This window comes from Castor canadensis, chromosome 18 (genome assembly GCF_047511655.1).
Source record: "Castor canadensis chromosome 18, mCasCan1.hap1v2, whole genome shotgun sequence".
Taxonomy (NCBI): Eukaryota; Metazoa; Chordata; class Mammalia; order Rodentia; family Castoridae; genus Castor; species Castor canadensis.
The window spans coordinates 12,560,992-12,573,809 of record NC_133403.1 but is presented as its reverse complement, the minus strand read 5'-3'; the positions used below and the strand labels follow the sequence as shown (position 1 = coordinate 12,573,809).

The window sequence follows — 12,818 nt, the reverse complement described above, 5'->3', positions numbered from 1 at the left end:
CAGTTCATGAGACCCCATCTCAAAAAAACCCACTAGAGGGCTGGGATGTAGCTCGGTGGTACAGCGCTTGCCTAGCATGCGTGAGGCCCTGGGTTCGACCCCAGTACCAAAAAAGAAAAGACAAAAAAAAAAAAAAAACCACTAGGGTCAGATGTAGTACAGTACACCTGTAGTCCCAACTACTTGGGAGGGTGAAACAGGAGTCACTTGAACCCAGGAGATTGGGACAAGTCTGGGTAACACAGTGAGACCCCATGTTTTTAAAAGAAGAGAAGGCTTATACTCTCTCTACAACAAAATTAGAAATAAGGGCAAAATAGTTTCTGCTGGGTATTGAGGGGGTGGGGGGTAGAGGGAGGGGGTGGAGTGGGTGGTAAGGGAGGGGGTGGGGGCAGGGGGGAGAAATGACCCAAGCCTTGTATGCACATATGAATAATTAAAAAAAAAAAAAAGAAGAGAAGGAAAGGGAAAGGGGAGGAGGAGAAGGGAGAGAAGGATAAGGGGAAGGGGGACTGAGAGGGGTGATGGAGGACACTGGGGCAAAAGGGGAGCAGGCCCAGTGGCACCCCAGGAGCCAGCTAAAGAGTGCAATGAAAGTGGTTCTGAGGGTTTAGCATTGTGGAGGTCACTGGAGCGCTCCTGTATCAGCAGGAGACATGGAAAGGAGAAAGGACGATGGTGAGTTCAGAGGAAACGGGAGGGCTCTGCTGTGGGAATCATGAGAGCACACAGTGAGCCCAGAGGCCATGACACATGGGGGCGGTGGATGGAGTGGAGGGAGAAGGCTGAGCTTTGGAGACACTCACATGTGTGGGGTACCTCGGCCGCCCTCCCGTGGCGATGACAATGTGGTCAGCTGAAAGCAGGGTCTGTGAATAGACAGAGAAAGCCGTGGGTCAAACAGCACACTATGGTCACCCATCTGAGGGGCTCCAATGCCTACAGTTAAGTGCCGTGCCTACCCTGGAGGGTGGACACCTTGTCGGCCGCACAGAGTCCCACAGAGCAAAGATCCCATTTAGGGGCCAGACGGGACAAGGGAAGGCAGAGGAACAGGGAAATGGTCCAACTCCAAGTACTTCACAGTGTTTCTCCCCACAAAACAAAAAGGGTGTGATCGCCCTCCCTGTCAGGCTATAATCCCCAGCTGGACAGCACCCTGGAGGATGTGCAGCCCATGCAAGCTATCCAATTAATAAGTTTTTGGTTTTTTGGTAGAGCTGGAGCTCAAACCCCAGGCCTCAGGCATGCTAGGCAAGCACTCTTACCACTGAGCCACCCCAAGCTCAGTTTAATCTTTTTTTTTTTTTTGAAAGTACTAGGGATTGAATTCAGGGCCTCTTATTTGCTAGGCAAGAGCTCTACCACTTGAGCCACCCCCGAGCTGTTTTGCTTTCAGTTTGTTTTTCAGATAGGTCTCAGATAGGGCCAGCCTTGGAACATGTCCCAAATAGCTGGGACTACATGTGTCATCCACCACACTGGCTTTGTTTATTCGTTTTGAAGAAGTGTGACCTCAAAGGAAGCTGTCTGTCTAAATCCAGCAGTGCATATTACTAGAATAACATCCAGGCCAAACAAGGAGTCAGTGCCCATGGTCTAAGAGGAGCCACAGGGGTGACCGAAGCAGGCACTCACCTCCTTCCCACCTTTTGTGACACCGCAAACAGTGTGCTTGTTGACAAAACTGGCTTTGATGTTAAAGTACTTGACTTTTCTGCAACATAAAAATAACATTTTCTTAAATACTTCCTCTGCAAATTAAACCTTGGTACTCAGGTTAGACAGACACCCCTGCACAGACTGCTAAAAAGTGAGCAAGACTGGGGGACTGGGAAGGTAGCCCAGTGATACAGTGCTGGCATAGCATGTGGAAAGGCCTGGGTTCTATCCCCAGCACTGCAAAAAAGAAAACAAGGAAGGGGGAAAAAAAAAAAAGTGAGCTCCAGGCCAGGGCCCAATGCCTGAGCTCAGGAGGGGCAGGAGGTAAACAGGAAGCCACAAAGGATGGCAGGAGGGGAGGAAGGGGCACCTTGTCCAGACCCTCAGTTCTCTGAGAAATAATGATTACAGGGGTCAAGACAGGAACAGAGACCAGCTTGGCATCACACTAAGAGCCCATGTACAAGCCCTGCTGGGCAATAAAGGGGGTGGCCCTCCCCCAGGGGCCCGCTATCACCTGGGTATGTTTTAGCAGGGAGCTGAGTGCCCACCATGTAGTTGTCACTCTCTGCCTTTAGGGGCACAGTGAGTCTGGTGGGGCACAGCAGCGGTCAAGTGTGTGGTGTGGTGTGCAAAAATGACTCACATTAATTATAAAGACCACATGGCAGCTGTGGGTCCGCAGCGGTTCTGGGAAGGCTTTGCCTCCCCACACTTGCGTTCCCTCCACCTCCACACCCCTCGCCTCTCTAACCTGCACAAGTGCCTGCACAGCCTGAGCTGACATGCACAGGTGTCCTTCACTCACCTTGTCAACCAGGAAGCAGACCTGACATAGATACATAATGTTCGTTCAGCACCATTCATAATAAGGAAAAGTGGAAACAACCCTGCTGGCCTCCCTCTGTGGTGTCTGTGGAGCTGGCCTGGAATTGGGACTGCTTGGTACCTGCCTGAGAGCTGCCTAGGGCTGGGGACAAAGATGGCAGAGTCCACTGCCTCCAGCAAACCAAATTTGGGTGTATGGAACCCCACACAGAAGACACAAAAACTCTACTTCACAATGTGACTTAGCATCTGGTTGGGAACCAGCTGGTGAAGCCCAGGTAGGGGCGGGGTGGCTGGCTTTCCTGTTTTGAATAGGCATAAGGCTGCTGCCCAGTGTGGAGGCCCAGGAAGAGCCCTGAGAACCAAACAAAGAGTGCCCCAGGTGAGAGACCTCTCATGTCTCCACATGGGCACAGGAAGGGCTACAGCCCAAAGCAAAACTGGGTCTGAGGTGGGTGTGGATCTTCAAGAAGAGGTGTCAGATGGGGAAGGGCCAGGACCTGGCCTGGGGATACCCACAGCGACAGGAATGGTAACCCCAGGCTGGAGGGGTAGGCAAGGACATTTGTTACAGCAGGAAACACCAGGCCCCTTTCTTCTTGCCTAGGAAGTGTGCAGGTCACAGATATGCAGTGAGGGGTGGAGCTAAGGGTGTAGGAACCTGCAGGTGTGGGGCTGGAAGATGGTGTGCGAGGCTCCTCTTTGCTGCCAGACTTGGGGCTCACTGTGGTGCGAGAACAGTGATCTGCCTAGGGGAAGGAGCCTGCCACTGGGCTGGCCTCTCATGGCCTCCCCACTACTGCCAGCAATGGCTGTTCAGTCACCATGTCCCTTCTTCGCTCCTCGCTGCTTTGCTCAACTCCAGGCCTTCAGAGTGTCTCCCACTTCCCCCAGCAGTTGCCTTATCTACTGGGTCTGTGTCCCTACCCAGGTGCAGGGACCCCCTTATGTTAGTGCTGCTGTGCCCCAAGAGCTATCGGGGTATGCTCTCCACAGAGGACCAGTAAACACTTGTCCAGGTATGAAATGACCTTAAGAAGGCCAGGACGGTGGCCTGACCCCTGAAGGCCACATTGTACAGCCACTGATGCCTGGTGGAGCCTCAGTACCTGTCCTGCAGTTGGACGCGGTGTCCCCAGTTCAAGGACTTCACATAGTTTTGCACAGCTTCTGCCATTTTCTTCCTGTTGACACATGCAATGTAAAACCCATAACAAGTGTCAGCTGTTATGACTATAGACACAGAAATATGGAGAAATGGAGGTGGGCTTAAAGGGCTACACCCTGGGCTAGTGGAGTGGCTTGAGTGGTAAGAACACCTGCCAAGCAAGTGCGTGAGACCCTGAGTTCAACCCTAGTGCCCCAGGAAAAAAAAAAAAAAGCTATACCCTGGTGCCCATTCCTGTGGGTGGCTGCTACCACTGACCAGGGTTTGGGGCTGTCGACCTTTGCACTTTGAAAATGAAGGCTTTGGGGCACAACCATCCAGTGAGCAGCTCTGCAGCAGGCCACCTTCCCAAATGGCTTAACTAAAGCAGTTTCCTGCCCCACACTACTAGCCTTGGGGACTGGACTGCTCTTGGCAGAGCTATCCTGTATACTGCAGAACTTCAGCAGCGAGCCTGGGCTCTACCCAGGAGATGTAGCAAACCCTTCCTCCACCCAGCCACAACCAAAAGTTGACAATCAAACATTGCCAAATATCTGGCAATATCTGTTCTCTGGTGAGAGTCCCTGTCCTATTGCTGCTCCCCAAGATGGTCAGTGGAGAATGAATCTCCCCAAGCAGAAAAGAATGGGGAACCTACAGTGTGGGCTCCTCACCAGTCGTGCTGGATGGGCTGAGCAATCTCCCAGCCATAGTGGGGGGCATCTCGGATCATGCCCCCCAGCAGTGCAGCCTGATGCATCAGCTTCTTAGGGATACAGCCCACATTGACACAGGTGCCACCAAGGCCCCACTTGGTGCCTGAAATGTCAGAAAGAGAATTTTTTTTTTTTCAGAACTTGCTCAGGGCCTTGCTCTGCCACTGAGCTGTACCCCTAGTCCTGAGAAAAGCACATTTGAGTTTACACTTGGGAACACAGGAAGCTCCCTGTTCTTCTGTAGTATTCAGAACCCCTTTAAGTGGTTGTTGTTTTGTAACAACAGTTACAGTTTCTCTACAAACTGCATTAGAGTTGCTTTAAAAAAAGTAAATGGGGCTGAGATGTAGCTCAGTGGTAGACATTTGCCTAGCAAGCACAAGGGCCTGGGTTTGATCCCCAGCATCAGAAAAGAAAAGACCAGCACACCTGCCTAGCATACATGAGACCCTGAGTTCAAACCCCAGGACAGTGAAAGGAAAAAAAAAAAGTGTTAAGAAATGTGAATAAAGAACTTTACAGTAATGATAGCTTATGCATAAAATAGGACGGTCTGGAGACTGTGAACAGAAGAGAATGAATGACTTTGGTGTCAACCACCTTCTGGTGCATGAACTGGGTCCCGCCTCCCCACCCCTTCCCCAGGACACAGCTCCCTGTGGGGCTACCTACCTCGGGGAGAAGCCTCCACATAGTCAACCACGGCTACCTTCTTCCCCAGCTGAGCGGCTGGAAAGACAAGATCTGCAGGTGAGAGCAGCAGGGGAGCTGGCCTGGGGCTGGGGAAGAGGACCTCCCGCGGCCCGTAAGGCCCAGAAGGAAGTGGGGAAAGGTCTAGGTGAGCAGCTGCCTGTGAAGTGGCTGAGGGGACAATGCTAGAAACTTCCCATTGATCCTGGCACCCTGGTCCATAAGGTCACACTACCCACCAGCTCTGCACCTGGACTCCTGGTCTTCCCACTATATGCCCAGCTGTGCTACCCACAGGCAGGAACCCTCAGGCCTCTTCTCAGACTGTAACCTTCATGCCACCTACCATGGCAGTGCTGGGACCAATCCTCCCTCAGCTCCTGCTCCCAGCCAATTCCAGGCCTAGATGTCAAACTGGAGCCCAGTGCCCAGCCCAAGTATGGAGGAGGTATTCCAGGAGCAGCACACTTCAGAAAAAGGCCTGTTGGCCTCTTGCTGAATCCTAGGAAGCCCAGGCCTTTCTCATCGGCCCACCTCTTCTCCCAACCAGTGAGAATGAATGGTGGATACCTGGGCTTGCACCCAGAGCCTGCCCTAAACAGAAGCCTCAGGCGGGCACCTGCTGCCTCCCTCTCAGAGTGAAGAAACTAAAGCTCGGAACAAGTGAAACAGCAGGTGCAAGGTCAGTCAGCCCCACTGAGAGCCAGGACCCAGTCATACTCCCTCCATGTAGCCATCCAGCTGACCTCCCAGCCACCAGTAGGGCCTCCCAGAGCCACAAGTCCCAGGTTCTGAAGCCAACTATAATAGCATTAGCTAGGGCCAATTACAGGGTTTCCCTTGGGCACTGCATTGACAGGCCCTGGAACCTGGACTTGACCACCTCCAAGAGCATCTGGACATTTGCTACATCACAAACCCGTAAGTGTTGGAAGCACTACAGAACAGGAAACATTTGCGGCTATTAGGAAGCAAAGTCTCAGAAGAGTTCATCTTAAAAACCCACCTCACTCAACTGACTAATGAAAATCCAGGTGGGCAGTCTGAGGCTAGCTCCAGGCAAAAAGTGAGACTCTATCTGAAAAAATAGTCTGGCATTTCCTCAAAGGTTAAACAGTTACCATATGATCTGGCAGTTACCAGGTAACTTCCTTCACTCCTAGGTAAATACTCAAAAGAAACAAAAACATATGTCCACACAAAAACTTATATACAAATGGCCAAAGAGTGGGATTGAACAACACAATGCCCATCACCTAACAAATGGGCAAAATGTGGTCTGTCCATGCAATGGAATATTATACAACCGCAAAAAAGAAATGAAGTCCTGATATATGATGTATTATGGACGAACACAACAGAAACTGAAAGAAGTGCAAATGATCCCATTTGTATGAAATGCCCAGAACCCACAAATTCATGGAGATAAGGAAGTAGACTAATGATTGCCAGGGACATGGAAAGGAGGAATTGGGTATAGAGTATTTTGAGGGGAGATGAAAATGTTTTAAAATTAATTGTAGTTACACAATTCTATGGATACACTAAAAAACTGAATAATGCTTTTTAAATGAGTGGATTATATGGTATATGACTTATTTCAAAAACTGTTACAAAAATATGAAATATTTTGTGCTGGGCACCAGTGGCTTACACCTGTAATCCTAGCTATTCAGGAAACAGAGATCAGGAGGATCATGGCTCGAAGCCAGCCCGGGCAAATAGTTCATGAGACCCTATCTTCAAAAAACCCATCATAAAAAAAGAGCTGGTAGAATGGCTCAAGGTGTAGGCCCTGAGTTCAAATCCCAGCACTGCCAAAAACAAACAAACAAACTGAAAACAACTCAGCTGTCCATGTGCAGGTGAATGATAAGCAAAACATGGCCTATCCACATAATGGAACACCCCCAGCAACAGACAGGAAGAAAGTGCACGCACATGCAACAAACAGGGTAAGTCTCAAAAGTATGACCCTGAGTGAAAGAAGCCAGGAGAAAAAAGTACATATAGCATGAATCCATTTTTATAAAACTTTGGAAAATGTAAGCTAGTCTATAGTGACAGAAAGCAGACCACTGGGTGTTTGCGGATGTAGGAGGAAGGGGAGACAGGAAGGGATTACCAAAGTTTGAGGAAACTCTGGGGGTTGTTATCACCTGAACTGTGTCCCTCCAAAATTCATATGTTGGAGTCTTAACTCTCAGTACATCAAAATTCATGAAGTCACCCACAAGGGTGAGTCTTAATCCAACGTGACTGGTGTCCTATGAGAAGGCGGAGATTAGAACACAGACACACAGAAGGAAAAGATGTGAAGATACCAGGAGAAGACAGCCATGTACAAGGTAAGGAAAGATGCCTGGGAAGAAACCAACCATGCTGAAGCTTGACCTTGGATTTCAGGCATCCAGAACAGAGAGACAGTGCACATCTGTGGTTAAGCTGCCCAGCCTGTGGTGCTTTGAATGGCTCCACGCAGACTAGAGGGTGAGGACACGTTTGCCATTTTAATTGTGGTACTGGTTTCACAGGTATACCTACAGGTCAAAATTTTCAAGTTGTGCACTTTATCCATTCATTTATTACATTCATTCATTCACTGGCAGGGTCTTGCTCTGTTGCCCAGGCTAGTCTTGAACTCCTGGACTCAAGCAATCCTTCTGCCTCAGCCTCTTGAATAGATGGGAACCACAGGTGTGCAGTTTTTGATACACTGCAGGAACCTTTGTAAATGCTACAATGTATCCCCACCCAGCACAATTGTAGCTTTTTTACAGAAAAAAAAAAAAAAAAAGCAGTAGAGTCGGGTGTACGACTACAGTCCCAGCTACTTGAGAGGCTGAAGTAGGAGGATCGCTTGAGACCAGGAGTTCAAGGCCAGCCGGGGTAACACAGTGAGACCCCATCTCAAGACCAAAACATGGAGCTGTACCAATGCTACTCTCATGAAAAATGAACCAGACCTAGGATCTGCCTGGATTCCAGATTAAGGAAGACATTCATCCCTAGTGCTACTACACAGGAGTGGACACATGGTCTAAGCATTTGTTCTGCTAAAAGGGACATCACTGGAACAAGTAAGTGGCCATTCACCACATCTGTGCTGTCCATTTCCACGAAAGGCTCTGAGGCTCCAGTGGGATGCTGACTCTTGTCCCTCTGTGGGAGCCAATCAGTCAGAAGACTTCCCAGCTTCATGCCCCCACCACAGATTGGCACCCCCCACCCAGTCCCTTGGAGCAAGAACAGTGGACAGTGGGTTTCCTTTACACCATCTGTGACCATAAAACCCAGTATCTGATGTTAGAGAAACCACACTTACATGGCCAGAATTCATGGTCAATTTCTTCTCATTTAGACCCTACAACATTGACATCTCCTCCCCTCCCCATTCACCATGTCTGCCCCCTTATAGTCTTTGGGCAAGAGCCAAAGAGACTGGAGGGAACCCTACAGAAGGGTGCAGAGCACTGGTGATCTGAGCACCACTGGATTATCAGTGAAATGACAGGTAACAACTCAGGATGCATTAGGACCCAGCCTGCTCTCCCCGCACCTCTTTACCAAGCACCATCTGTGTACCAGGCTGAGATCCAGTACCAGCCTGGTCTTTGAGGGAAAGCCAGGGAACAGGTTACAGGGATTGGACATCAGAAGGGTGCAATTCTAAGTAGGGCAGTCGCACAGCAAAGTGGAGGGAGATGAGTGAGCCCCACAGCTAACCTGGCAGGCAAATAACAAACCAGGCAGGGCAGGCAGCTGTGGTAAGGCCAGAGATAGAAGCAGGTCCAGAAGAGCAAGGCCAAGGAAAGCATGAGTGATGGAAGCCAAGGTGGATGGGTAGAATCAGATCCCGTGAAGTCTAGGGGATTCTCCATGGTGAGGCAGCTCTGAGTTAAAGCATCGCAATGGCTACAGGGCATAGGAAACAGGGGGAGGCTGCCAGTCATCAGACAAGCTTATGGATGCATAGGTGCATTCCCACAGTGTCACTCTCATGGGGGGACCTGAGGTCTGGAGGCATGGCCATGCCAGCAGACACAGAACATGAGATGCTTACCTTCCTTGGCACAAGCCAGGCCACCGGATCCCCCACCAATCACCAAGAGATCATAGTTCTGTTGCCCTGCTGGGGAAGGAATTAGAGGTGAGAAGAAAGCCACACCTGGAAGGACCACCATCATTTCCAAAGGACAAGACCTCTGCTTATTTGAACATGGTGCAGGATCTCCTTTAGCAGGATGGAGGCCCCCATCCTATGGCAGTCAGAGGTGACGATGCATAAGTACCACACAGCAGGCTTCACTCAGTGTCTACACAAATCCAGAAATGTGTGGTGAGGTTGGCTACAAGTGTGTGCAGCCTTTGTAAGCCACCATCTCCCCACACCACATACCTGCAAGGTCTCTCAGAACTTAATACCTCACCGTGCTCTGAGCCAGACAGAACTAAAACATTTGCCTTGAGTCTGTGGCCCTTATAGTTGTAAAAGTGACCCTGCATTACAGAGAGATTGTAGGCCAGCCTGACCAAGTGTCTGGGTGAGATCTGGGAGAGAAGAGGCTCAAGTTCCCTACCTGGAATACTATTCACCATTAGCCTGAACAAAAAAGGGATGGAGAAGAGCACAGGGAGGGGAGGGGAGGAGAGTGCTAGGGGGATGAAGAGGGAGAATCTGGGGTATAAACAAGTAGCATCTCAGCCTCTTTACAGACATGAGCTTGCCCCGAGCGCCATCCTTCCATGGTATCTGGAGCTGGCCGCTGCTCCCAGCAAGGTCCACAGCTCTTGTGACCAAAGCAGATTTGCCATCTAAGGCTGGGGCATTAGAGCCTAGCATGTTGTGAGGAGGCTGCACCTGTCTTTGCAGCCACCTTTGCTATCTTGAGCCAGCAAGGCTGCAGAGACTAGGCCTGGGCTCCCAAATCCCTCAGGTTCCCCAGCCTGCACTCCTACAGGGACACACAGAGCTGGAGCCCAGAGGAGGTGGAAGGCTTGTGGTCAGCCTGCCCCACAACTATACCCACTCAAGGCTCCATCCAGCAACTGTCATTTGAGAAGTGTATGTGTATGCATGTGAGACCTGATGGAGTCACTCCTCAGTTCAAAGCGCAGAGAATTTCAAGTTCAACTCAAAGACTCTGAAAAGGTCTAAGCAGTTGCAAATTATTCTAATGGCTTTATTATGATGCCAGAGAACCAAGAACAACTGGTGGTGGAAAAGAAGTTGCCATTGGGACCCAGGAAGGACCAGCCTGCTAGGCAGAACCCATCTCTCTCTTCTCCTGATGTTTGGTATAAGGGTGGGAGAGCCCCTAAATGTTTGTCATGGAAAAGGTTCCTACCTTCCATTGCAGATGCCTGTCCTTCCTGTCACCAGAGTGGGATCCCCATGGGGTTGTCGTGCCCAGAAGCCCTGCACTGTGCCCTCTGTCTGCTATCAGGTGGCAGGCCAGTTGTGTGGATTGTGGGCTTATCTTGGCTACTCTGTGCACACCCAGGAGCCTTCTCTGTCTGATAAATGCTTGGCAGGGGTCAGCAGAATGGCAGTTTGCAAGTGTAGAATATCTACCTGTAACCACTTGGGACGGCTTGGGTAGCCTGCTGGGGGAAGGACCCCAAGTATGGGTGAGATAGGTGCTGCTCTACAGAGGGGCTGGGTGGCAGGTGTTACCCAGGGGGACCCTCACATCCTGCCCTTCACTCACTTTGGCCAGGCCACCCTCCTTGCCCACAGGCTCAGCCCCAGAATATCTTTACCTCGCCTCTGACTTCTGACCACACTGTCCTTTAAGTTTCTGCTCCTTTCTGAATTCAGTGCCTAGAACAGAGCCAGCAAAGAGCAAGAGCCCAAGAGAGTGGCGAGGACCAAGTAAATGACTCCTGGCATTGACAAGGGTACAAAGGCTTCCTGCCAATGTGCACCCATAGGTGGGATGGCCACCTAGTGGCGTCATCTCTGGGAGCCTCCTGTGCAGCTGTTCAATGTAACTAGAGCTACATCAGTAGATGTTATGAGAGAGGTGATGTATTCATTCTAGTTCTATGTGCTCCCCCCAACCCCCGCTGGAAAAGGCAGGTGTCTTCCTTCTCCAAAAGGATGTGAGGTTGAAATGGAGAGACAAAACTTCAGTGTCATGATGGGATACTGGCACCTTCTCCAGACCCTGTAGGCTTGGCTCTCCAGCAAAGTCTAGCCAGTGCTCCCTGGCTGCAGGACAGACCCCTCAAAGCAGCAGTGCCTTCTGCCTAGCTGAAAACAAATGCCCCGCCCCAAGGCCTGGGGTTACTTGCACCTTGAAGGGCCCTGGGCTTGTGGGCACAGCAGCAGCTCCCATGTACCAGGTGATGGCATCACTGGCATAGGTGCATTCATTTATTTATTTTCACAAAATCTGCGTAAGTATCCTCACCTAACACATGCAGCAAAGAGGCTCTACAAGACAGGGTACCCTGGCCAGTGTCCCAGGGGGTCAGCAAAGCTATATAGGAACAGCCCTAGGTCCCTCAGGTCCCCTAGGTTTCCACTACAGAGGTGGTGACTGCCTCCCAGGCTCTGCAGGGCCACCCTCCACCCCTGCCTCCAAGGCCGTGCCAGAAGAGCTCTGTCCATTTACACAGGCAGTCAACTGTGCCAGGGTACTCACAGACCCTGACATGCCTTCCTGCTCAGAGCCTACAAGTTTTCTGGAATCACCTCATTTATTGCCTGCATGAGCACATAAAAAATATTTGCTGGGTGCAGCCTCTAGGGGGCAGAGGTCGAATTGCCCAGGTCTGACCACTGGGATGTCTGGTGACCTCAGTAACTGGATCACCATCCCAGTTCGTGTTAGGGTAAATAGTAAGAGCAGCCATGTTAGGACCACCAGACCCCCTCCCCCTCGCAGGTGGCTTACTATAAACTCCCCATCCAAAAAATGACAAAGGGACAGTTGTTAACTTTTATCTCCTGGGACACCAAGGACCTAACCACAGCTTATCTTTATTACTTGCCCAGCAACGGCATTCCTTAGTGACCTACAAGAAAATTTCCCACGCAGCGACCTTCTTGGTAGTTTTTCACCAGCTCCCCCTATAACTACCCCTACACTGCAAGCAACAAAGGGCTCTCTTCTGCTAGAGGCTCTCTTGCCCGCATAAAGCCTGTGCTTTATCCTTGTCTCTCTTCTGTTTAACAGAGAGACTGGGAAGTAGTGAAGAGGTCAGGTAGAGATGAATCAATTCGGGTTGTAAGTTGTAACACACTTGTGCATGGAAGCAATGCTAGGAATCTCTCTGTACAGCTCTCCATATCTCAAAATAGCAAAAACAGTTAGGGCTAGCCAGATGTCGGTGGCTCACGCCTGTAATCCTAGCTACTCAGAAAGCAGAGATCAGAAGGCTTGTGGTTCGAAGCCAGCCTGGACAAATAGTGCGCGAGATTCTACCTCGAAAAATACCTAACACAAAAAGGGCTGGTGGAGTGGCTCAAGGTGAAGGCCCTGAGTTCAAACCCCAATACCACAAAAACAAGACAAAAAAAGGTTAGGGCTATGGTTAATATTGGGCTTGGTGGGAGCAAGTTCCTGGAGACTAGGGACACAGCCAGCACAGAAGTAAATCCAGCAAGAACCCCCCCCCAACCCCGTCCCCCAGCCTAAGTTTCCCCATCTGACCCGAGGGCTACCAGGCCAGAAGCGAGTGTGCTGATGCCTCCCACTGGGGCAGCTTCGCGGCACGTGGACACCCCAGTTGTCATCAGCCAGCTCGGCTCGGGCTCTGCCACC

The 12,818-nt window shown here is 50.6% G+C and overlaps 1 protein-coding gene across 10 annotated transcripts in view; it reads right to left on the bottom strand.

Annotated features, from left to right (window-relative positions):
• Positions 1 to 12,818, bottom strand: part of Txnrd2 (thioredoxin reductase 2) — a 52,244-nt gene that overhangs the window by 39,100 nt on the left and 326 nt on the right. For 8 of the 10 annotated variants that reach the window (XR_002212181.2, XM_020160683.2, XM_020160684.2 and 5 more), the window contains exons 2-7: positions 9,110 to 9,178; positions 5,029 to 5,085; positions 4,315 to 4,459; positions 3,600 to 3,674; positions 1,639 to 1,717; positions 807 to 869 (exon numbers count right to left, since the gene is read on the bottom strand). Coding sequence is in view for 9 of the 10 variants with exons in the window: in XM_020160683.2 (XP_020016272.2) it covers positions 807 to 869; positions 1,639 to 1,717; positions 3,600 to 3,674; positions 4,315 to 4,459; positions 5,029 to 5,085; positions 9,110 to 9,178 (488 nt within the window). In the remaining variant the exon portion in view is untranslated. Of the gene's footprint in view, positions 1 to 806; positions 870 to 1,638; positions 1,718 to 3,599; positions 3,675 to 4,314; positions 4,460 to 5,028; positions 5,086 to 9,109; positions 9,179 to 10,394; positions 10,965 to 12,818 lie in introns of those variants that run through there. The other 2 variants (XM_020160685.2, XM_074060718.1) reach the window with 2 other exon arrangements.